Source organism: Taudactylus pleione, unplaced genomic scaffold, assembly GCF_031769625.1.
Source record: "Taudactylus pleione unplaced genomic scaffold, aTauple2 ptg000016l, whole genome shotgun sequence".
NCBI lineage: Eukaryota > Metazoa > Chordata > Amphibia > Anura > Myobatrachidae > Taudactylus > Taudactylus pleione.
In genome coordinates, this window is record NW_028284418.1 from 51,636,986 (window position 1) to 51,663,986 (window position 27,001).

At 43.4% G+C, this 27,001-nt stretch overlaps 1 protein-coding gene across 1 annotated transcript in view; it reads left to right on the forward strand.

Annotated features, from left to right (window-relative positions):
• Positions 1–27,001, forward strand: part of PLCE1 (phospholipase C epsilon 1) — a 415,545-nt gene that overhangs the window by 321,459 nt on the left and 67,085 nt on the right. Inside the window, exons 9-15 of the mRNA XM_088476428.1 lie at positions 486–518; positions 2,070–2,742; positions 21,497–21,679; positions 23,511–23,628; positions 25,050–25,212; positions 25,597–25,719; positions 25,803–25,939. Of these exons, the coding sequence (XP_088332554.1) occupies positions 486–518; positions 2,070–2,742; positions 21,497–21,679; positions 23,511–23,628; positions 25,050–25,212; positions 25,597–25,719; positions 25,803–25,939 (1,430 nt within the window). The remainder of the gene's footprint in view (positions 1–485; positions 519–2,069; positions 2,743–21,496; positions 21,680–23,510; positions 23,629–25,049; positions 25,213–25,596; positions 25,720–25,802; positions 25,940–27,001) is intronic.

The window sequence follows — 27,001 nt, forward strand, 5'->3', positions numbered from 1 at the left end:
AACCACAAGACCTGCCGTTTTGGAGATCCTCTGACCCAGTCATCTAGCGAACCACAAGACCTGCCGTTTTGGAGATCCTCTGACCCAGCCATCTAGCCAGCACTATTTGGTCCTTGTCAAAGTTGATGCTTGCCCATATTTCCTGCTTCCAACACATCAACTTCAAGAACTGAATGGTCACTTGCTGCCTAATGTATCCCACGCATTGACAGGTGCCATTGTAACAAGATAATCAATGTTATTTACATCACCGGTCAGTGGTTTTAATGTATTGGCTGATTGGTGTATATTTCTACAACAATGATTTAGGTACAGTACTTCGGTCACGAGCATGCTGCTTAGCATTGCAATAACCCAACACTTAGTGAGGAGCTATTTCCATTGGCTACTGGCTTAACCCCTGTGCATCTTTACTATCATAAACAGTATTTTTAGGAAAATATGACCTTTAACAAATATGTTCTCGTTTGATCTTTTATGTATAGCTCAAAAAGAAGCCATGATTCAAATCGAGTTCTGTAAGTTAACTTTTTGCATTTGCTGAACTTGCCTAATAGTTTGTTTTATTAGTTTGGTTTGCAGCTCCATTGATAAACTAATATTTTCTAATTTTTTGAAAGACCAGTGCTTGGGCTTAAATGCATCTTGAATCATTTCACAAGAATACTTATTTCACTCTTGATTACAAAAACGTAATCCTACTAAATGTACATTAACTAAACCGTTTGTCCTATGTCGTAATGCAACAGATTGTGCAGTGCACTGACAATTACTTATTCTGAAACCTGAGTTATTTTTGCCAAGCATGATATTTTATGAAAAGGTTATAGTTTTGAAATGCAGTGTAAAATACCTTATTGGAATGTTGCTGTTAAATCACATTTATAGTACTAAGCTAGTATGAACAAATCATCATTGTTATAAACAAGCAACTAAGATTTAACAATGTTACCAAATACTTTATATTTTTGTAGAATCACACTAGAAGCAATATGTAACTATCTCTGTGGACCTGCTTTTCACCTTTGTGTCTATTAATACATAAAAGGACAACATTTTCTGGTCTTCAGATGATGGACTGAATGAAGTGTTGATACAATTTCCACAAGGCTGTTTTTGAAATGTTTGTCTGTACTTTGAAGCTTTTGCCTCCTCAATAGTAGTAGATATTTAAAATGCCACCTTCTAGATACAAATGATGCCACCACCTGGTGTACAGTATGTTGCTTCAATGCTGCAATCAATATATTATCTTTTGCAACACCTCTCCCTCTAATGTAAGGTGATCGATCGCCTGAAGTCTGGAGCTAAAATGCTTTGTGAGCGTACAGCAAGGGAGATCTGATTACAGCATCCAGTCCTTTTTGGTAGTTCCAAATTCCTGTGGATGGATTAAATATGTGTGCACTGTGTATGCTAGCAGCTTACCGTATATTGGCTTTACGCTTCAGGCTGGAGATGGGGGGGGGGGCTGCTTAAATGGACCAATACTGTCTGTGTAAGTGATGTATCTTACATATAATTCTAAACTTGAAGAAAGAAGCCATACACCTACACGACCAGCATAAGATCCGATTCATCATACGATTTCCCTCCGATTCCCCGGAGCTCCCTGGCAGTCCCGGCAGCATGTTTGTTGTTTTTCTTAGCACAGGATCTATCGTAAGATCGATCCTGTGTCTCACAGGCTCATTAGGGAAACAGTTATTGAAATGACTTGAATTTCCACACGATGGATCGCATGAACAAAATAAACGACACGATCTGCACACGATACGATGGACAAGATGTGCTGCGCATCTGATCATAAGATCCGATTATAGGAGCTGCGGGAGCGCGCATCGGATCGTATCTTGCTAAACAAATACACAATTTTCACAAGATCCATCTTATGACATGTTGAAAATCGGGCAATCGGCCCGAAATCGTGCAGGTGTATGGCCAGCATTAGGTTATATTTTCTTTCTAATGGTGAATTGTCTGCTATTCAGAGATGCAGAGGTTATGTCAATTTGCAAGTTTTCATTTAATGTTGCTGTTGATTTAATGATGATATTTTTCATCCTTAGATTTCTTATGGGAGACCTGTCAGATTCTGAAAGTGATATTTCGGAGCAGTCCAGGGAATCTGATTTGCATGGGTCTGAGGAGCAGCAGAAAGCATTTAGCCATGGGACAGAACTTATTCCGTGGTACGTGTTATCAATCAGAGCTGATGTCTACCAATTTCTTCAGCAAGGAGTAACTGTCATCCGTTATGATCAGGAGACGCACATTTCCGTTCGCTGTTTTCTCCAGCTTCAACCAGACAACAGCACGCTGACCTGGACGAAACCTACGACAACTTTTCTTGCAAACACTAAACATAAACTAGGTGCACCGGGAAGCACTGCGGAGATGAAGCTGCAGTCTCTCGTCAATGCTGGAATGAGTGGACTTGTGGAAGGCTTCTTGGACCTGTTCTCCGTTAAGGCTGTTTACATGGGACATCCAGGCATTGATCTGCACACTGTGTGTGTTCAAAACAAATTATGTAATATGAGTCTGGAAGAAAATGGTGTCACATTGCTTTTTGGACTACACACTACTGAGAATAAGATGTTGCATTTTGTAGCTCCAAAGAACACCGCTAGAACAATATATGATGGATTGCTGGAACTAACCAAAGCTGTAAGGAAGATCAAAAACTTTCCCGATCAGAGGCTGCAGTGGTTGCGGAAGCAGTATGTCGGTCTCTACCAGGTAAATTCTTGACTTCTCCATTCAAGATTGGACTGGATCCTGAAATGGTTCTTATTAGCTTCTCACTGAGGGCAAGATTTTTTTAACCTTCTGAAGAGGAGAAGTAGAGGTTTGGCACAGAGTAACCAATTTATACCCCTTTTATACTGACATAAAAGTCCCGGGTTGATGCACGTGAATGCGCATCAACCCGGAATTTTTGTCAGTGTAAATGGATCCACCCGGGTCCAGGGACCCTGGGATTCAACTCTGGTAGTTTGCAGGGTTGACCACGGTTCGCTCTGCAGTATAAACGGCGCTATACGGGTCACGATGACCCAGATCGTGCCACTTGCCGTCCGATTGTCTGGCTTCAGTGGCGCTTGGAGATGACATCATCTCCAAGTGTCCACTGCAACCAGGGCCGGGCCGAATAGCACGGAGCAGCGCACCCCACCTGCACTCCCTGCCTCTTGACCTCTGTGGAGTGAGGTAAGTGGGTCGGGGAGGGGAAGAATCGTTAATCACCTGCGCCGGAAGAGCCGGGTCAGTGGTGACCCGGCTTCGTTGTGAACGGTGCTGACTGGGGCATAGCCTGGGTCGGCGCCGCGGTGCTAAAAGGGTTCTTATTTCCCTGGTGTGATCCGTCTTGGAAATGTGTTAAAAATCCCAGGTCAGACCCCGGACTTTGTTGTAAAAGAGGTATTAGATTTAAACTATTATTTATCTAGTACATTCTGGAATCTGATTGGTTGCTGTGGCCAACACCTACATGTGTCCTCTTTAGGAGGCTCATTAAATCTCCCCATATGTATGCTGGTAATATCTACTGTGCAGTGCTGTCGGTTCTAGATATGAGAATAATCACGTTTTAAAAAGCTAGTAGGTTTACTGCCCGCAATTTTATTTGTGCTTCAAGTTAGAACTTACATTTTTTTTCCTGGCAAAAAGAAAGAGGTCCATTATTGTATGAAAGTATAGTTAGAAACCCTGCACACTGTCATCAATCTAATATGTCTCCTGTACAATGCGCAGCTTGCTACCCATCCCTTCATACATCTCCTTAACAAGTAAGATAGAAAATAAAAACTCTTGTATGCAGCACGTAAATAAACCCCATATGAGCAGCGCAGATACACACACTTTTGTTTCAACTCATTATTGTATCAACACAATTCTCCATAGCATAGGAAATGCCTCCATATTATTTGGTTGTTGCTTCATAGAAGAAATCTTTTTAATAATGATCATCTATTGAAACTAAAATAATTGAGTTTTTAATCAACTCCCATAACAAGAAAAATTACATTCAGTAAACAATACAAATAAATGGTCAGATTATCAATACACCGTCTTAAAGCACTTAATGATCATTTAGGAAATACATCAACATAATAAATTAGAAAAAATCTAAATGTTGGGGCGCAAAATATGTTTGCATAACAATAGCTCCACATTAAAAACACATATGTGTAAATAAAAATAGTAGGTGGCTCTGTTGCATTTTATATTTGAATATTCTGGCCCTCTTATTTATAATGCCTTATACCAGGGATATGCAACCTTATATACTTTGGGGACTCACTGGGCCGCCCTTCAAAAGGTTGTAGTAATACGTTTAATCACATAGAAAGAGGGCATCTATCTGCTATAACATAAACCTGACAATAAAGCAGGAATGACCTCTGATCATGTACAGTATTACGTTTGTTGTTACTTACCTTTTACTCAAATACTGGTGTCTGAGTGCATATGGAAAGACTGAGAAGTGTGCTCTTTTTTACCTTAACATCAGACACTCAATTTATATCACCAATGCTGATACACTTGTTTTTATTACTCTAACACAGCTGCATGAGCACTGCACTCTGTAGGCTGTTTCTGTCCTTATTTATTAACATACTAGTTAGCAGCCCGTCAAAATAATGGGACATTGTCGCGCAGTGAAAAGTCCCATTTGAGCGCTGAAAGGGGTCACTTTTCGGTCATTTCTGCTTGGCAGCTCGGAGGGCTCGCAGTAGAAATGTGAGCTCTGTCGGCTTTGTGTGCCCAAACAAAACAACAATTGAATTGCGCTGTCCCCTGCATAGCAATGAACGTGAAATATGCGCTATAGCGCGTATTTACGGGATGCAGGTAGACCGGGTCCCACAGAACCCGGTCGTGAGTCCCTCACTTGTGCGCTTGCCACAGAGCAGCCAATCACTGCTGGCGGTGATTGGCTTGGGAGATGCTGCAGGCGGTGATTTGCTGCTGCAGCGCACACACAGCAATGATGACATCAGCGTCCTTCTACTGAAGGGGATCTATCCACTACCACTGGGGTCAGGTAGGAGGAAGCATTATTCGGCGTTCGTACATCGGGAGCAGCACGGACATCACATGGAACGCACACACAGCGGGCACAGCAGCCAATCACCGCAGGTGGATCCTCTTCCAATCACTGTCAGCAGCATTCACCAATCAATAACCGCCGGCAACGATTGAATCATGAGACGCTGCAGGCGGTTATTGACTGGTGAATGCTGCTGGCAGTGATTGGAAGAGGTGCCGCCTGCGCTGATTGGTTTCTGCGCCCACTGTGTGTGCGTTCCATCTGATGTCCGTGCTGCTCCCGATGTACGAACGCCGGATAATGCTTCCTCCTACCTGACCCCAGTGGTAGTGGATAGATCCCCTTTAGAAGAAGGACGCTGATGTCATCATTCGCCCTGTGTCTGCTGTGTAGCAGCAGGTAAATGGTACTTATATTTATTACAGCACAGGAAGAAATACAGCTGCAGCACCCACTAGTGCCCTGTTTGACTTGTTTCCTATTATAATAATAGTGGAGCAAACTACTGTACACCTTCTACTCTCCTGTGCTCTCTGGACCTGATTCTGACCCGCTCGCGAGCGCTGAGTGCTTGCAAGCGGGTCGATGGTGCCCAAGTGCGCATGCGCACGATGGAGGTGGCTCCGTCGCGCGCATGCGCGAGACCCGAATAACGACAGCCAAGCCGGCGTTAAGGGTCTCGCACCAAAGGGGGCGTGCTGTCGATGGTGATTGACAGCATGCCCCCTTTGGTGGGTGTGCCGGGGGCGTGGCTGCCCAGACGGAGGCGTTCCCATGGGAGCAACCTACCGTCTGGGGCCGGCCCCACTGACATCACTAGTGATGCCAGTGGGAGTGCTTTTGGCTCTGATAGAGCCAAAAGCACTCCTGGGCTTGCAGCAGCGAGACCCTACCGCAGGGTCTCGTCGCAAGCCCGATGGTCGCGACCCTCATTTTGGCCGCTCGCTGTAGCTGTGGGTGGTCACCCACAGCTATGCGAGCGCCCAGGAGGCCGCTCCAAAAAGGTGCAGGGACGGCCCTGACTCAGAGCGAGCGCTCTGACAGAACGTCCGGCTCTGAATCATGGCCTCTGTCCCCCCATCCCTGTTCCCCTTTCCCCATTTCTGTGCTCCTTCTGCTCTCCAGCTCCATTGTGCCCACTGTTCCCCTTTCCTCATGTCTGTACCCGTTCTGCTCTCCCGTGTACTCTGCCCTCCCACCTGTGCCCCTGTTCCCCTCTCCCCATGTCTGTACCCCTTCTGCTCTCCTGTGTACTCTGCTCTCCCACCTGTGCCCCCTGTTCCCCTCTCCCCATGTTTGTACCCCTTCTGCTCTCCTGTGTACTCTCCTCTCCCACCTGTTCCCCTCTCCCCATGTCCTTCTCAGTGCAAAATATGCGCTATAGCATGTTTTTATGCACTACAGGCAGTAAGGCATAAATTGTGATAGGACCCAGACACTGTGGAGTAGGACCCCCAATTTTGAGGGGTCCCTGGAACCCACATTTTTTTTCATTCAGCGCGATCACTACATACTGCTCCTTATGTAGTCAAAACAGACTCACAAACCCCACACATTAATTAATCAATACAAGACAGAAAACACAACATATAACAGACCCATATAATATAACCACTTAAAATGCCATACCTAGACATAGCCAGATAAGCGATTAAGCCTTCATTATAATTTCAAGGTGTAAGATCCTAATCTAGTATCAAAAACCTACATATGAATGCATTTATAAAAATCCAAGATGGCGCCCACTCATTATGTGTTTCACCTGGGGAAACAAGTGTTCCATAGACAGGTAACTCTCCATATGGGCAGGAGTGATGTCACTCCATATCACTAGTAAACAAATCACACCCACTAGCTGTCTACAGTGCTGTATGTTCCAGCAGGCACAGCATGCACTGAATTCAGCCTGAGGGTGCCCATAGGGTATGACAATACAAATGTCATATATCACAAATATAAACCTAACAGAGCGCTGGAGAGCGGCTACCATATATAGTAATGTACTTTAGATTACACAACAGATATTATATATTAATGTTAGACCTAGACCCACACCTAAACAGAACAACAAATGAATGAAATAGAAAAGAAGAGACAAAAATCAGTACATTCATGCACATAGCATAAATAAATAAAATAAACATTAAAAATAGAAAAAAAAATATATAGAAAAAAACATCTTGTAATGATCGATTCAATGACTAAAGTGCCCGTGCATAAATGTGGTATTGAAGAAGGGGTGAAGAATAGCACGTAGATTTTTTATTTTTTTTAAAAAAACTATTTCCATCAAATTTGGGATACATGAAAATGGGTGCAAGCATATTTTTAAGTCCCTAAAGTTTTTTCTCAAAATTCTTCAAAAATGCACCTGCCGCTAATACCCGCACTCTGTAAAACACCTGCCGCATACATGGGGACCCCTCAGGAATTAATTTCTGTAGTTTAGAAGTTTGACCCCCGTTTTTTTTTTTCACCCCAAAATTCAACTTAACTTTTGGGGTGTCCTGATTTTTTTTTTTATAACTTTTTTTTAACACAGATCTTTTTTTAGGGGACATTCCCAGGAGTGCAGGCTATTTTTTAAAGCCTGCACCCCTAAACCCCAATTCTGCACTTTTTTTCGCCAAGTCAAACATGGTGAAAAGTCATCCCCGTTTATTAACAAATACTTTTTCGCACCGGCGAAAAGTCTTTGAAATTGAATACGGGTATAATGCAAAGAGGCGAAAATGACGTAATCGGCGATAAATTATTGCCGATAACGAGATTTCGCTTCAAATTGAATACTACCCAAAGAGGTAAGAGGGCCCTGCTCTCAAGCTTAAAATATATAGGGAAATAGGCATTTGATAAATGAGAATAAGTTCTACATATTGCATATCAATAACTGCTGCATATTGCATATCCAGCCAGATTGCAGAGATTCTTGGTGGGCTGTATGATCTAGTCACACAGGAATGTTGGCCTAGGGTCAGGAGGATGCAAAAGTGAAGAAAGAGAAACTAAAAAAAAAAGCGTGGATATATATATTTTTTTTAGAACAATTTTATTGAAGCACAGTGAAAAATGTTATCAACAAAAGTTCACAATCACTGAAACATCTTCAATACATTTCCAAGAAGCAGTGTCAAGGCATGACAATCAATCTTGAATGCAATGCATTGTATAGTCTTACAGTAATCTATACAATAAAACACATTATCAACAAATTGTGAAATAAATTTATACAACCATCAATACAAATAACAATACAATAATATTAATCATGGTCACAATTCCATAGCCCAAAATAAAGTATCGACACTGAACCCCAGGTGAAAGACCCACCAGTCCCCACTGATTAATGAGATCGGTTGGTCCTGTGCTGCAAGTCTAGATGAATACCACATTGAATTTTTGAGACTATGATGAATTTGTAGTCTTACTGCTAATGGTAGGGTGTTTATATAAGACTCCCAGGTTATAAATAATCTTTCAGCTCTCATATCCCTGAGCAAAAGCATTTCTATCCATTCGATCCTAAATAGAAAATTAAGTTTATTGAGAAACAAAGGTATCTTGGGGGAGTCTGCAGCAAATCCATCCTTGCAAAATAGTTTTCCTCCCTGCAGCACTAAGCGCTAGCAGGAGTTTCTTCCCTGCTTTTGTAATTCTTGTATCTGGATCAATAATCCCTAGTATTGCCCATTCTGGAGTGAATGGTACAAAATTAATCAATTTCGCCTTAGCGTATCTTCGTACAAGATGCCAGAAATTTTGAGCAATTGGGCACGCCCATAAACAATGGTAATTGTCAGCTTCTTCAAGATGGCATTTTGGGCATGCAGTAGTTGCCGAAGTTCCTATACGGAAACGTTGGATCGGTGATAAATAAGTGTTATGGTAAATATTTAGGAAGAGCTTTGTCTACATGCTTGCCGTTAAAGTATTCCTAGAGAACCATAGAGCCTTGTCAAATTGTTCCATACTCAAAGTAGGGAATTTTATTAGCCATCCCACCATACCCCATGAGGTCGTGGTGTGATCTATAAGCTCCCTTAGAATAGTATAGTGTATCGAAATGGCTTTATGAATAGGTACTTGCCTGCTCAGTAGCTGATCCCAACTATTCTCCCAATGGTTATCTGAAAAATGACCCAAAAATGTGATACATAGAAACGTACTTGTAGAAAAGCCAAAGGGTACGGGCCGACCACTGCATATTTTGTTGAAATCTCAGAATATGAGAGGATATGATTTATCGTTCCGGGAAAGCAAAGATGTACCATTACCTATACCCGCCACCCTCCACAAAATAAAAGGGTGAGCAGCCATGCCATCCAAGAAATTAGGGTTTCCTATCAAGGGTAGATATAGGGAATGGAATGCAGTTAATCCTGCTTTATGCCGTAGAATATGCCAGATTTTTCTGGTTGTCCAGAGAAGTCGGTTTGAACTTTGTGAGTCAGGAATTTCCTGGTCATGTTGGTGGAGAAAACAAATTAGATCAATATCACCTAAAAATTCTTGGTCTAATAAGATATCAGTATAAATAGAGGTTTTATGGAGGCAAACCCTTAAGTGCCTCAAGAGCGCCGCATTATTATACATTTCAATATTTGGGAAACTGATTCCTCCATTGCTCTTGGGTTGATGTAACTTTCTCAAGGCAATTCGGGATCGGCCCCCTTTCCAAATAAACTTTCGAAATAGGGCATTAATCATTTGTATATCTTTTGTTTGTTAAAATCAAAGGAAGAGATTGGAGTGGGTACAGCAAACGTGGTATGGCAACTATTTTTAATAGATTGGCCCTCCCCAAAAAAGAAAGTGGTAACCTTTCCCATTCTTTTATATTTCTATTAAGTGTTTGTATAGCTCGGTTTACATTGAGACTGTATAGATTAGCATGGTGTCTAGGCAAGGTCATTCCCAAATATGGAATATGGGACGTGGCCTATTGAAAACAAAATCTGTTTGCCCAATGAGGACATGTTTGTCTATTATGCAATAACATTGCTGTTGACTTGCCCATGTTGATACTAAAGCCCGAAATAGAGCCAAATAGACGAATTTTATCATGAATTTGGGAAAGAGAGTGTTCAGGGTCATGAATGTACAAAAGAATGTCGTCGGCAAAAGCCGATATTTTAATTTCCTTACGGCCAATCTTAATACCCTTAAAAGTCATCCAAATTTGAAGAGTTCTCAGCAAAGGGGCTAAAGCCAAGTTAAACAAAAGAGGCAATAATGGGCACCCCTGACGGGTCCCTCTCCCCAAAGTAAACTGTGGACCTATTTAGCATGGATATTTAAACATAGAATCCATCACTGGCCTTGGTTTGCCATTGTGTTATAGCCAGTATGTAGTTTTATGTGTAATTACTATTATGCAATAATTGTATTTTTTTTTTTTTTTGCTGAAAATTTTTTGCACAAATAATACCCAAATTGCCATTCAGGTTGCCTGTCCTCACATACATGCTGATGTATGATATGTATGTCTACCTTTAGTGAATTAAGTTGATTACTTGACTCATTATAGAACATGAATATCAGTGATAAAATCATGATATGGGTAATAGACCTAAAAGATCAAAATCCATATGACCAGATAAATTATGGATCTAAGAGCCCATAAATTTCTGCTATAATGTACTAGTTTAACTTTCTTATCACGTTGTTACTCTTTGTAGTATGTGATGGACCTCAGCAACGTGTCAATAGCCAAGTTCTTCTTCTATCCACTTTACAAATCTCTAAAATTGCTGGTTACAGCAAGTTAGTTCCACCAGGCAGTGGACATCATTATTGACTGTATGTCTTCATGTAACTTGTCTGGCAGGTTCCAAGAACAGATATACAAGATTATATTCTAACCAGCCAATAACATTTCTTGGTGCTTTTGGTTACATTACTATTTCCTAAATGTAAATGTAAGAAAAAATGTAAGGACAGGACATTCACTGGGGGGGAAATACCGTCAGAACAGACGTAGTGAGGAGTGCAGTGTGGGACTGTTACAGCTGTCGAGAAACCTGGCAGATATGGTAATCGGTGCCTGCAAATGTGTTTTCCTCATTTCATTTAAATTAAATTATGCTTTGGTTCTGTATCATTTGTAACTGATGATATAAACATTTAAGCTGTTTGAATAAATGTAAATGTGAAGCACTCAATGGAATTGTCTGCATATAATAGTCTGGTACATGCAGAAATGCATCTATAAGGTTTGTACCCTTAGTTCATCGTCATCATTTTTATTGTTGAAGTAATATCACAAGTGGATCTCCCTAAATACTTAAAGTGCAGCAGTTCCTTGCATGGCTTATATTAAAGGTTTTTGATTATTAACCAACCAGATCTGCAGTATGTAAAATGTTTAGATTTCTTATTTAGCGTTGCTAAACACTGAATCTATTAACTGCTGCTACAGATGGAGTACAGTTTGTTGCAGTAAATGGCGCTCCATAGCCAGGGGTGTTTTTAACAGAGCAGGGGGTCTGTGTGAAATTTCTCTGTGCCCTCTCCCTAATGAGTATGCTCTACTGTATTATTGGTACAACTCATGTTGTCAGTGACTTTGTAGTATGAAGCTATTTTAGATATGATTACAAGTCAGACTTTAACACATTTAAAATTCATGGGTCAATTCAACTAGGTGTGACCAAGTCGTGTCCGAGAGTAAGTGCAGTTATATACCGAACCTACAGTACCGCCGGACTCGTGAATTTGTGTTCGCAGCCCCATGTGGCTGCATACAAAAATCCACGAGTCTGGGGCAAGATAGGGCTGTGAGGTGGGCAGGTTCAGTTGCTGTGGCAACACGCCCCCCTCGCTCCTAATTGAATTGACCTCTTAAGATGGTTTACCTTAAACAGAACCCAAATGCAATTAATTTATATAACACCAGTACACAGGGAACGTAAAGTGGCCCTGGAAAATTTTCTGAAAGTGGCCTCACGTAGGCGGGGCCAAATAAACTGTAGGCAGGTCCATATAGAAACCTAGGTGGGATTATCAAATCCCTTGCCCTAACAACAAAACAATACAGAGATTATCAACGTGACCACAATACAAAAAAGGCAGCATCCGTGTGACTCCCGTTCAGGACAGATGGCAACCAAGTTGCTGCAATGCAGGACAGACAACATCCCAGTGACTGCCATACAGGACAGCCTGCATCTCAGTAACTGCCATACAATACACACCGCAGTGACAGTCATACAGGACATAAAGTATCCAAGTTACTGCCTTAAAATAAAAACAACATTTTAGTGATAGCCATAAAATGTAGCCACCATCCAGTAACTGCCATATAGGGCAGACAGCAAGCACAGCCCAATACAGGGACCTCACAATTAATTTTGATTGTGAATATTCTCTGTAAAATGCTGCAGAATTTGTGTGCACTATATAAATAACTGGTAAGAAATAAATAAGTAAATTATATATACAGAGTGAGTCACAGGGTTACAGGGGGGGGTTAGGAGTGATGGGGGAGTAGAGTGAGTCAGGGGGTTACAGGGAAATTAGCAGTGATGGGGGAGCAGAGAGATTGCAGGGGTTACAGGGAAATTAGCAGTGATAGGAGGATCAGAGTGAGTGAGGAGGTTGCAGGGGGGTTAGGAGTGATGGGGGAGTAGAGTGAGTGAGGAGGTTACAAGGGGGTTAGGAGTTATGGGAGGAGCAGAGTGAGTGAGGAGGTTACAGGGGGGATTAGGAGTGATGGGGGGAGCAGAGTGAGTGAGGAGGTTACAGAGGGGTTAGGAGTTATGGGGGGAGCAGAGTGAGTGAGGAGATTACAAGGGGGTTAGGAGTTATGGGGGGAGCAGAGTGAGTGAGGAGGTTACAGGGGGGTTAGGAGTTATGGGGGGAGCAGAGTGAGTGAGGAGGTTACAAGTGGGTTCGGAGTGATGGGGGAGCAGAGTTAGTGAGGAGGTTACAGGGGGGTTAGGAGTAATGGGGGGAGCAGAGAGATTGGAGGGGTTACAGGGGGGATTAGCAGTGATGGGGGAGCAGAGAGATTGTAGGGGTTACAGGGAAATTAGCAGTGATAGGAGGATCAGAGTGAGTGAGGAGGTTACAAGGGGGTTAGGAGTTATGGGGGGAGCAGAGTGAGTGAGGAGGTTACAGGGGGGTTAGGAGTTATGGGGGAGCAGAGTGAGTGAGGAGTACAGGGGGGTTAGGAGTTATAGGGGGAGCAGAGTGAGGAGGTTACAGGGGGGTTAGGAGTGATGGGGGAACAGTGTGAGTGAGGGGGTTAGAGGGGGGCTAGCAGTGATGGGAGGAGCAGAGTGAGGAGGTTACAGGGGGGTTAGGAGTGATGGGGGAGCAGAGAGATTGGAGGGTTTACAGAGAAAATAGCATTGTAGGGGGCAGCAGATTGAGTGAGGGGGTTACAGGGGGGCTAGCAGTGATGGGAGGAGCAGAGTGTGTGAGGGAATTACAGGGGGATTAGCAGTGATGGGAGGAGCAGAGTGTGTGAGGGGATTGCGGGGGGATTAGCAGAGCTGAGAGGAGCAGAGTGTGTGGGGATTACAGAGGGATTAGCAGTGATGGGAGGAGCAGAGTGTGAGGGGATTACACAAGGATTAACAGTTATGGGAGGAGCAGAGTGTGTGAGGGGATAACGGGGGGATTAGCAATGATCGTAGAAGCAGTGTGTGTGAGGGGGTTAAGAGTGATGAGGGGAGCAGAGTGATGGAGGGGTCAGGAGGGTTAGCAGTGATGGGAGGAGCAGAGTGTGTGAGGGGGATAGGAGTGATGGGGAGGAGCACTGTGTGTGAGGGGATTGCGGGGGGATTAGCAGAGCTGAGAGGAGCAGAGTGTGAGGGGATTACAGGGGGATTAGCAGTGATGGGAGGAGCCGAGTGTGAGGGGATTACAGGGGGATTAGTAGTGATGGGAGGAGCAGAGTGTGTGAGGGGATTACACGTGGATTAGCAATGATGGTAGGAGCAGTGTGTGTGAGGGGGTTTAGAGTGATGAGGGGAGCAGAGTGATGGAGGGGTCAGGGGGGTTAGCAGTGATGGGGAGGAGCAGAGTGTGTGAGGGGATTGCGGGGAGGATTAGCAGAGTTGAGAGGAGCAGAGTGTGAGGGGATTACAATGGGATTAGCAGTGATGGGAGGAGCAGAGTGTGAGGGGATTACAGGGGGATTAGCAGAGATGGGAGGAGCAGAGTGTGAGGGGATTACAATGGGATTAGCAGTGATGGGAGGAGCAGAGTGTGTGAGGGTGATTAGTAGTGATGGGAGGAGCAGAGTGTGTGAGGGGATTACAAGGGGATTAGCGGTGATGGGAGGAGCAGTGTGTGTGAGGGGGTTAAGAGTGATGAGGGGAGCAGAGTGATGGAGGGGGTCAGGGGGCTAGCAGTGATGGGAGGAGCAGAGTGTGTGAGGGGGATTAGCAGTGAAGGGAGGAGCAGAGTGTGTGAGGGGATTACAATTGGATTAGTGGTGATGGTAGGAGGTGATGTGTGAGGGGGTTAAGAGTGATGAGGGGGCAGAATGATGGAGGGGGTCAGGGGGGCTAGCAGTGATGGTAGTAGTGGTGGGAGGAGCAGAGTGTGTGAGGGGGATTAGCAGTGATGGGAGGAGCAGAGTGTGTGAGGGGATTGCGGGGGGATTAGCAGAGCTGAGAGGAGCAGAGTGTGTGGGGATTACAGAGGGATTAGCAGTGATGGGAGGAGCAGAGTGTGAAGGGATTACACAAGGATTAACAGTTATGGGAGGAGCAGAGTGTGTGAGGGGATAACGGGGGGATTAGCAATGATCGTAGAAGCAGTGTGTGTGAGGATGTTAAGAGTGATGAGGGGAGCAGAGTGATGGAGGGGTCAGGAGGGTTAGCAGTGATGGGAGGAGCAGAGTGTGTGAGGGGGATAGGAGTGATGGGGAGGAGCACAGTGTGTGAGGGGATTGCGGGGGGATTAGCAGAGCTGAGAGGAGCAGAGTGTGAGGGGATTACAAGGGGATTAGCAGTGATGGGAGGAGCCGAGTGTGAGGGGATTACAGGGGGATTAGCAGAGATGGGAGCACCAGAGTGTGTGAGGGGATTACAATGGGATTAGCAGTGATGGGAGGAGCAGAGTGTGTGAGGGGATTACACGTGGATTAGCAATGATGGTAGGAGCAGTGTGTATGAGGGGGTTTAGAGTGATGAGGGGAGCAGAGTGATGGAGGGGGTCAGGGGGGCTAGCAGTGATGGGAGGAGCAGAGTGTGTGAGGGGGATTAGCAGTGATGGGAGGAGCAGAGTGTGTGAGGGGGATTAGTAGTGATGGGAGGAGCAGAGTGTGTGAGGGGATTACAATGGGATTAGCGGTGATGGGAGGAGCAGAGTGAGTGGGTTACATGGGGTTTATGAGTGTTAGGGGGAGCAGATTTAGTGAAGGAGTTACAGGGGGTTAGGAATAATGGGGGAGCAGTGAGAGTGATGGGGTTATGAGGGGTTATGAGCGATATGAAGGAGCAAAGTGATTTGGGGTTAGAGGGGGATTAGCAGTGATGGGGGAGCAGAGTAATTGAGGGGATTACATGGGGGGTAGGAGTTATGGGGAGGAGTAGAGTGAGTAAGGTGGTTACTGGGGGGCTTGATGTCACATTGAGGGGGACGACAATGAATTAGGACCTGGCCCTCACAGGGACAGCTAGAGGGATGCAATGGGGTTTGGTGGTGACCCCTGATATTTGTCTTCCAGTTATTGGAGTCTTTCTTCTTAGTATAATGTGCTGTATTAATACTAGAACATCAAGGGGGTTCTTTGTTTTCCCACCCCACCCCTACTCCATGAATAGCATCACATGAGACCCTGTCAGACCCTTTCCAGTTATAGCTATGCCCTTATCACTGGTACTATACTCTCTACTGTGAGAATCCTACCTGCAGACTGAGGGGCCATTCCGATGCTGTACGTCCCCAGTGACTGATGCTCATGCGGAATTTACACAGGATTCTAGGCTGCTGTAATTCTTCCACTCCTGTTTGACATGTTCTCGGTGTTTCCGGCGGCAGTGGTAAAGGCCAGGGACAGAGAGAGGGTTGGCAGTGGGCGTGTGCATCTTTGTGAATCGCCCAATAGCAGTTCCGGGAGACAGAACAGGGATGGGTTGCTTTTTTTTAGTGAGGTCGCTGGTCCATGGGAAGGAGCCAGCCACCAGGATATGTGTAATATCATCTTCAGGATTGAATACATGTATCTCACAGATGAGCACTGATGTTAGTCCAAGTGAGGTGAGCAACGAAGTGTTAATTTATCTGGGATATAGGTGTAACTTTCAGTGTTTTTACATGCTAACAAGCTACTATGACATCAGAGTTTCAATTTAACCTTCAGATACTTTTTAAATTTGCTATTGGGTTTGGGAAATGTGTCTCCAGGAGATAACCTGGCAAATTTCCAGCATATACCAAAATATATCCTTTTATAACATGAGTAGATATACAGTACATTGCACTTTTATCCACATATTTTACGTGAAAAGTAAAGCAGTGCTGGAAACCTAAATAAATCCAGTTCAGAAATGAACTTTTTTTGCATGCGTGAAATTGTAACAAAGATTATTGCTGATTTTTATAATGCTTCATTATATTTTTTTTAGAGGGCAATTATAAAAAAAAAAAATCTAACAAAAAAACAACACATTTTCACTTTGTGTAAAAATAAAAGGAAATAACCTGGCCAGGCTGTAGTGATTTAAGTGGCCCATACACCTACGCGATCAGCATCCGATCCGATTCAGATCAGATTACCCTGCAGACCATTTCTTTTTTTTTTTAGCACAGGATCTGTCGTAAGATCGATCCTGTACCTCACGCGCTCATTAAAGGAATAGGGACAAAAAGTCATTGAAATGACTTGAATTACCAAACGATGGATCGCATAAACCAAAAAAAGGCACAATCTGCACACGATAAGATGGATCATACGTGCTGTACATATGATCATAAGATAGGATTGAAGGACCCACGGGAGCTTGCATCGGCTCAAAAAATGCACGATTTCAACAAGACTGAACGTACGTCGAGTCAAAAATCGTGTGATTGTCTAGAAATCGAGTAGGTGTATGGGGGCCTTTAGGGACACATAACTAGGGATTTTGTAGTTGTTACTTAGCAAGGGCAAATTGCTGATGAAGTGGAAGCCTCAATTGAAAATTAGTTTATTGCTTCGACTTTCTTTTTAAATCCTTAGATGAGGTACAGCTGAATAATGATCAGAGATCTATTTTGTGCATTGGTTTTGATGTGTTTTGCTGCTTTGCAATCATGGTGCCTAAGCAACAGTGACATACTCATCAACAATGTAAGTTATGTAACAGCAAAATGTATGTCTTTACTTCTGAACCCAAAGATTGAGTTCAACTGTACAGTGCTTATATTTGGCATTACTACAATCAAGGGGGATTTATCCTGTTACAGCTTGGACTATAATTCTAGGTTTGCATTAACTTCATGAAAAGAGCCAAGGACAGCATCGTAAAAATCTCATTTTGTTTCCAGTTTTTTATTATGCTTCTTCCCTGTACAATAAATATTTATTTCAAAATGCAACTGAAATTAGGCTCTTATTTTGCCTGGAAAATGTAATATAAAATTCACCCAGATATATTCAAAATTAAAATGTTATGCCGTGTTATACCAACATATTAAAAACATGACATGTCAAAATAGGTATAGTTAATTGAGGTATAAAGGAAATGATTAGGCTTTTGTTCCTCACATGCAGCACATGCACTACAGTAATGCCTCAGGGATCCACAGAGCCTTCCAAAACTATTGTGCACTACACAGAGATGGAATCCGATAAATGGCTGTATAACAGCAATGCGTGCCTAGCAAGGGCATAGCCCCAAAAAGCAACGCTGTTCCTGAAATCTCATTACTAGTTACTGTAGCCTGCATCCATATAATACAAAAGTGTATTAACAGCTATAAAAAAGAAAAATTCTTGTAGGGTCAATGTTAAGAGTATTTCTTCTTCAGGGTCCATAGGGTCCACTGGATCTACCCTGGGGTATGTAGTTGGAGTGATCCATTGCACCAAACAGCTTATAGCTTTGAAGCTCCCAGCATGCCCTGGTCCTCCTCCCTATATGCCCCGCCCCCAGCATTCTCATTAAGGCGGCCGGGGCCATATTATCTGTTGCCGGGGACGGGTAGTAGATGCACTAGGTAGCGTCTACTACTGTGAGGCCAGTGTACCCGTGCCATCAAAATCTCAGCTTAGGGGGATATAGGCGCCCCCGCGGCCACTCCTCCCCCAACCCAGACGCAACTTCCGCTTGCAGATTCCCGCGTCTGGTTTGCTACTTCTGATCACCTCGTTTGTGAGACGCTCACAGTCCGCCTTGGGTGCACTGCTCTAAGCTGTTGGTCTCAGAGGTTAGGTCTGTCTCCCTCTATACCTCTCCCTTGGGTCAGGTATATAGCACTCTATATCCTACCAATACCCCTGCAGCAAGGAGTCAGGATACTGCCATATTTGGTTGGACGACCTCCTGATATTGGCACAATCTCAGGAGATGTTACAATGTCATCTCCAGATGACCATTGTCTGTCTACAAGAGCACGGCTGGATAATCAATTGGAAAAAGTCTTCTCTTTCTTCAACTCAGCAAATGGTGCACTTAGGAGCGCTGCTGGACTCTCTGGGACAGAGGATTCTTCTGCCAGAGGACAAGATTGCAGCACTTCAATACAGTCTACTTTGCAAGCCGGAAGTATCAGTTCACTCGGCAATGCAGGTGCTGGGATCCATGGTGTCCACATTCGCCATGGTGGCTAATACCCAGTTCCACTCCAGGTCCCTGCAGCAATGGATTCTGTCTCATTGGGATGGTCGGTATCAACGCATAAGGTCTCAAATGATCCGCATCTCGCCAGAGGTTCTGCTCTCCCTCGCTTGGTGGCTGCAGACTCATTTAGACAAGGGTTGTCCGTTATGGGTCCCAGATTGGTACTCCTCACCATGGATGCAAGTCTGCGAGGATACGGAGCGGTGACAGGTCATCACACATTTCAGGGAAGGTGGACGGATCAGGAAAGTCACCTACAGATAAATGTTTTGGAGATTCGTTCAGTGCACAGAGCGCTAATTCTGGCACAGGGCCTACTTCAGGGCAGGCCTGTCCATATTCAGTCCGACAATGCGACTGTGGTGGCCTACATCAATCATCAAGGAGGCACACGAAGTCCGGCAGCCATGAGGGAAGTGGCGAACATTCTGCAGTGGGCAGAATGCCATCTTCCAGCAATCTCTGCAATATTCATCCCAGGAGTCCTCAAATGGGAAGTGGACTTCCTAAGTCGTCAGGACATACACACCGAAGAATGGGCTCTTCGTCCGTACGTCTTTCAACTTCTGGTGGACAGGTGGGGACTACCAGACGAGACATCATGGCGTCACGTCACAACCACTAGGTCCCCAGGTACTGGTCCAGAACAAGGGACCCCTCAGCCGCCTTCGTTGACGCTCTAACTATGAGATGGGACTTCAGGTTGGCATTCCAGTTTCCTCGATATCCCTCCTCCCAAGGGTTGTCAGAAAGTTCAAGCAGGAGGGCGGCAGGATAATACTAATAGCGCCTGCCTGGCCCAGGAGACATTGGTTCACCGATCTAACATGTCATCCATAGACAGTCCACTGCCTCTACGACCGGAGTTACTAGTGCAGGGTCCCTGCCTATATCCGGATTTACCTTGGCTGGCTTTGACGGCATGGCTCTTGAGTCTTCCGTCTTAAAGGCCAAAGGTTTCTCTATTTCTGTGATCCAGCCGATGCTGAGGGCAAGGAAGCCTGATTTGGCATTCATTTTTTCTTTGGTGTTCCCACAGAAAATATGACTCTAAAGTTTTCAGGGTCTCACGAGTGCTTTCTTTTCTTCAGGCGGGATTAGACTTAGGTCTTCGCCTGGCTACCCTGAGAGTCCAGGTGTCTGCAACGTGGGATTTATCTTTGGTTCTTAGGGCACTGCAAGCTTCTCCTTTTGAGCTCTTGGATAAGGTGGACCTTAGATGGTTGACAGCGAAGACACTTTTTCACCTCGCTATTTCCTCAGCTCGCAGAGTTTCGGATTTGGCAGCACTGTCATGTCGCTCCCCATATTTGATTTGTCATCAAAATAGGGCTGTTTCGTACTATAGCGGGTTACCTTTCTAAGGTGGTATCCCGTTTTCATATTAATGAAGAAATTGTAGTCCCGGCCTTTCAATCTTCAGACCTATCTAAGGGTGAAGCTTCCTGGATGTGGTTCGTGCCCTACGTATCTACGTGGATTGTACCAGCTCCATCGGGAAATCAGATGCGCTCTTTGTGTTTATATGGGTTTCACAAATGAGGTTGGCCAGCTAACAAACAGACTTGGGCTTGCTGGTTGCGTATGACTATTTTTCAGGTCTATACACAGGCTGATCTCCCTGTCCCGGTGACAGCACATTCTATTTGGCCTGTGGGACCGTCGTGGGCGGTTAGACATGGCGACTCGGCTGAACAGCCGTGTAAGGCAGCCTCTTGATCTTCTGTCCATATCTTTATCAAATTTTATGCATTTGATACTTTTGCCTCCCAGGATGCTTCCTTTGGGCGGCGGATTCTCCTCTCTGCTCAGGAGCGTCCCCACCCTTAAGGGAACTGCTTTAGGACATCCCCAAGGTAGATCCTGTGGACCCTAAGGACCCTGAAGAAGAAAATTAGAGTTATGGTATGACATACCTCAGTTAACTCTTTTTCTTCGAGTTCCACAGGGCGCCTACCCTGACGCACCTGGCCTCAGTTGGGATCTGTTCTTTGCTTTTTTGTATCACTGATTCCCTCTTCGTATTTTGAGAGCGTTTCTTGTGTACATTGTACTTCCTTCTCCACTTTCCGTCTCTTGCCGTTAGACTTGTTTACAAACTGAATGCCTGTGGCTGGGGGTGGGGTATATAGAGAGGAGGACCAGTGCATGCTGGGAGCTTCAAATCTGTAGCTGTTTGGTGCAATGGATCACTTCAACTACATACCCCAAGGTAGATCCTGTGGACCCTATGGACCTCGAAGAAAAAGAGTTAAAGTATGTTATACCATAACTCTAATTTTCGAGTTTATAACTAATTATTATTTTTTTACATTGACTGGAATTATTTTGTCTTTCTCAATACGTTAATGACTGCTACATTGGCTAATACTGTTAAAGTAACCTATAATGATGCAGTGTACCATAATGTGCATCACATTCTTATTTTGAAGAAATGGCTCCCAGTTGCTCATCAGTAACTAAAAACAAAAAATAACTAGTGACCATAACATGAAGCCAACAAAGAAATCACAGCACAGTATAAATTAATTAGATGGGAATCAAAACCTTGCTTCAATTAGCATATACAGAAAACAAATACATAGTAATTATCTTGGTCATGGAAATTCTGTTTATTTTCTGCTATATTTTGCACAATATTTATTCTAATGTCTAAATTTAGGAGGACAACAGATTTGAAGGACCAACACTGGCACAAGCTGTTGAACTTTTTGGAGGCAGACGGTGGAGCGCAAGAAATACAAGCACGGGAACATTGGCCAAGAGCGCTGAAAAGCCCAGTGTTCAACGTAACAATACTTTGGGGATAAATGCATCCAAGAAAAAGAAAAAAGTACTTATGAGGGTATAACATTTCGCTGTGTTGTTTTCTTTTTGATATCATTATTATACTGCTCCATTTTATTTTCTACTCTTCAGTTGCTGTTTTTATGTTGGAAGGAAGTTTTTATCACTAGCTGACACTTTTATGTTGGATTGTTAAGCTCTGTATGGAAAATGTGCAACGTCTTCCGAGCTTCGCTTTACCGCCAGTAACTGAATAACCTCTCTTATATCTGCATTTATCAACAAACATAAGGTTTCTAGAATCATAATTTTTTTTTTTATGGAAGATTATATTACAAGCAAGCAGCAGTTATATATTACTTTTTATTGTTCAGCAGATTAAAAAGTCTCTGTACCCTTTACATGGAAATATTTCCATAGATCACATAAGCATACCGATTACATAAAGTCTTAACCTGTCCTATATCCAGTAGTCCATATTCACAGCCAAACCAGCATTTTGTTATACTCTTATAACCGTACCTTCCACAATACAGTATCTTGCTTTGCAGGCTGAAAATAAATTTCTTTGTGCGTGGAATGTTAAAATGCCCACATACTGTCAGATCTGGCTCTTTGTCTCAGGCACTGAATAGCTAGCAATGTACCAAATATTACACATGCATAGCATGACACCATGTATCCTGTGCAATGGATTTTAAACCTGATGGATCAGGTTTTCATCACGTTTGCTGAGTGCTGTAGTAGGGCACTTCTGTGGCTGCGCCCTAGGCCGGCTCTCGCTACCCCTAGCAAGTGTGACATCATGGCACCAGAGAGGAGGTGGGTGGAAGCTGGGAGCCCATCAAGGCACCTTACAAGACGGAGACCAGTGCCTCTCAGACCGCAGTGCCAGTGAAGCTGCCCCCTCAGCCTTGCACCATGGTCGGTGGCATAGATCGCACACCCCTCTCTAAGGCATGCTTAGTCTGTTATATTCAATATATATATAAGATGACAGGTGTTTGGTATGAAATGTCGGTCTTGTGGACTTTAAATGATGAGAGTTGTACAGATTTGTCCACATACATCTTACCTTCTTGCCCTACAAGTCACGTGAAACATAATACATGAGCGCAGTGCAACTCGGTAGCACCGAGCGTCTTGCCTTGCGACTTTTATCTTAAATTGCATCTTATTCGCAAAGTGATGCGAATTGGACACACAAGCAGCTTCTGCCTATATTCTGTGTGCGACTGCGGGTATATCTGCATGCAAAATGCTACGTTAGTGTCAGCGGCTGTGACACTGTAATGTAGTATTTCGCATGCAGATATAACCGCGGTCGCATAAGACGCATTTGAAAGTAAAAAGTCACACAAAAAGATGCTCATCGCTACCGAGACGCGTCACAGCATGGCGCGACTAGAAGGGCTGTTTAATGCGCAAAGATGTAAGGTGTATGTGGACACTCACTGGTCTCAATTGTTACCATTCTCTTGCTGATGTGTGTGCCCCCATTCCACTTTCATTATATCCTTTAATCCTCTTACTGCTGGTTAGTGTCTGGGGCTATACTAGGCTTTCTCGTGACTGTTTGGAGAGCCAGTGGAAAGGGAGCCCTGGGATTTCTCCATTGAAATAACGAGGCTTGTCCAATGAAATTACAGATGGCTTCAGCTAATGAAACTACTGTGTTTTCATGTAGTGACTTGGAAGTTTCTCTGGGAAGCATTAGAATTCCCTATGGGAAATTTCCGGGCACCATAGTGTATTTAACTGACTGACCAACCCGTGCCTCCTCCATGCCTTGCATGGCTGCTGATAAAGAGGATGGCCTACAATGTATAGCATACACATATACTCTGTAGACTAATCAAAGATGATTGTTTTCTAACATATTTTACCAGGGTGAAAGTGGTGATGCCGCTGATGATGAGATGGCAACACGGAAAAGTAAGAGTTACAAGGAGAACCGCAGTAGGAGTGGCTCCGACCCCCCAGAAATTGATGAGCATGAAGAGCAAGGTCTGAAATTACAACTTATTCATTTTTTGGAAATCTCTTTTATTTAAATTTTTAGTAAGAAGTAGAAGAGGGTGAGAGACGTTGAGTTCCAGCAGCCAATGTAATAGCAGCCAACACATCACATGTCTTACAGCAAGACCATCTCTTTAAGTAATTGTATAACAGCAACATTAGAAACATGAAATTGTACAACATTTTACATGTTTTGTTATATAAGTAAGTCAAAATGACTAATAGCAAGATACTATGGTATACAACAGAACAAGTAAATAAACAAACATCCTAAAGATAAGAGCCTGTGTTACTTATTATGGATACAATTGAAAACTAAGACAATGAGGTTACAACAATAATGTGCAGATGGACAGTGGAAGGAAAGGGGGCGCCTGCAGGGAGGAATAAGGAACTGAGTAAAAGTAAAATGATCTTTTGTGATTGATACCATTAAAATCTTTGCCTGTGCTCGGCATATGCTCCCAATGTCTTATAGAAGGGCTTAACCCCAAATGAGAACTCTTGTAACTACTAAACATAGTAAAGCTCTAGCTGTCAAGGGTTAGTAACAAACCTTATTTGTAGAATGTAGCAATGTCAGAAACCTAACATTTCATGCAGTCTCTTCGTTGTTGTTTGGATGAAAAATAAACCTTTAAAGTATTCAAACTAGACATGAAAATACTACAGGGGTCGATTCAATTTTCGGGAGATGTAAGCAGCGTGTCATCAGAACCCTACACACACATTGTGACTCGGATCATTGCTCATTTTGCTTTGCATCCCAGGAAAACGAGCAGTGTTATGCTGGCCATGCACCTACATGACCAGCATAAGATCCAATTCATCATACGATTTCCCTTCGATTCCCCGGAGCAGCATGTTTGTTGTTTTTCTTAGCACAGCATCTATTGTAAGATCAATCGGCCTGAAATCATGCAGGTGTATGGCCAGCAATACTCTGTTGTAATACCAGGCTATGCATCACTCAGAAATGAATGAGTCCCTACAAGTTCTCAGAAGCTAGGCATTTCCATTATAGACATTAGGAACAACGGGATAAGCAAACAACATGCAAAAAGTGTAATTATTTCCATTAAATATATTTACGGTAAAACAATGATGCATTGATTAGGTTGAATCAGAATGCTTCAGCAGATGGGCTCTGATTAAGAGCTGCAATTTTCGTTGTGTAGATTAGTAAGTGTAAAAAGTGCTAATGGGGACGTGTCTTCACATTAGTGTCATGTTTGATGTAGTTTGTATGGATTCCCCTTGGGCTCTTTACCTGCTGGTGTCAAGTAAAATTATTTAAATAGAACCTGTTGATTCCAATGACCTCATCCCCACTTGGAGTCAGGAGCAGTTGCGGCGAGGCAGCATATTTGACTTGAATTTTCTTTGACTATTTATTTTGTTTTCTGCAGATCAAAATATTGCCGCTGGTTTTCCTACATCTCATACCCTGCCTTCACGAAGAGCTCATTCAGTGTCCGCTACAGGGTCTCCAAATTTAACCCCCGGGTCAGCAACAACGCTCCGACCTGCATCCTCCCCTGTCCTGTCCAGCTCTAACAAAGCTCCATCTACGTACGTTCAATTATTATTTAAATTATGAAAATAATGTAGAAAAAGAATCATATTTTGTTCTATGCCATGCTACTATTTATGCTGCAGGATGGGCTCTTCTCATTTAACTGTTGTAAATCAGATGTACTTCTTTTTTCAGTAACAGTAAAATCATCAAAGGATTTTTGTCTAAGCCTCTTTCTGGCAGCAACTTGCTTTACCTTGCACTTATGTAATGATTCTGCCAAAAGTCACATTCAGTTGTATACTTTAAGTCATAAATCTGGGAATGAAAGTTTATTAAAATGGTTTTTATTCACTGGAAACATGGCACATCATAAATGCACAACGTGGCACACTTTGTTCTGCAGTTAAATAGTAATAAACTGTTTTTTTTTTCTCCAGCACATGGAGCAGTTCAAGCTGGCATGGAAGAGTTAAGGGTGGTATGAAAGGCTTTCAGACATTCATGGTTTCTGATAGCAACATGAATTTCGTTGAGTTTGTCGAACTATTCAAATCTTTCAGGTACATTCCTACATGATACTTCATGTTAATGACCTAGAATGGTAAAGAATTGTACATTTATAAACTTTCTATGTTTTCTTTAGTGTACGAAGCCGCAAGGACCTCAAAGACCTTTTTGATGTATATGCTGTTGCCTGCAACCGTTTGGGATCTGAATCCATTCCATTGTACACCAATCTGACAATTGATGAAAACGTCAGTGGTGTTCAACCAGATTTAGGTCTGTATGAGACAGTTTGCAGATATCTGTTGTACGGCTAACATCTCCCTTTGCTGTGCCAATCTGAGCTCCATGAAGAGGATGGTGAATGCAGATTGAGTGCATCACAGAATCTAGTAATTATTATGACCTTTTATACCAACGGTGCTACAAGAGTTCTGTGGAGTTGTACATAGGCAAATAATATACAGTATTACATGGGCATACAGTGAACAGTATTGAGGCACACAGACAATAAGACAAATTAACTTGATGCATAATTACAACCTGCAAAATGTCAAATTACTGTACATAAAACATGAAGCGACTGGGTCCTGCTCGCAAGAGCATACATTTTAAAGGGAAATAGTAATCCATAGATCCATATGAAAGATGCTATTTCTGTATTCACAGATTTAAAAAAAAAAAAAAACTTGATGGGCCATGAATATAACAAGGTACATCCTATGGTAGCTACAGGGCCGTAGCTAGGGTAGTGCGGCCGGTGCCATCGCACAGGGCACCACAGGTCAGGGGGCGGTGTTTGGGCCTGTCAAATTTCTGTTTATTATCATTCTCACTTGTAGCTTCCTCTTATTTCATCCCCAACATCTCCTGGCCTCTCCTATCTCTTCCCTGACCCTTCCCTTTGAAGCCATGGCCCTTTTTTGGGTGCATTATTTCCCTTTGAAAATGAGTGGGGCGCCAATGCTCTTTCTGGCACAGGACACCAAAAAAGTCTAGTTACGACTCTGGGTAGCTATTTGCAGACACATTCAGGTGTGTCCTCATACACTATTGCTGTAGTCTTGTGAAACCCTTCTCTGCGTGCCAGGACCCGTGTGATTCAGCTTGCACCAATCATTTTTTTTGCCCAAAAAAATGCTTCTTATGGTGCATACACACGATCAGATTTTTCCTTCAGATATGAACGATAACGATTTAAAAATCGTTCAGTCGTTCATATCTGAAGGAAAATCGTTCATATCTGACATGCCTGAACGATGGACGATCAACGATGCGCGTTCCCGTTTGTCAGATAACGATATCTGACATCTGATGGGTTTGCAGTCAGACTTGGAC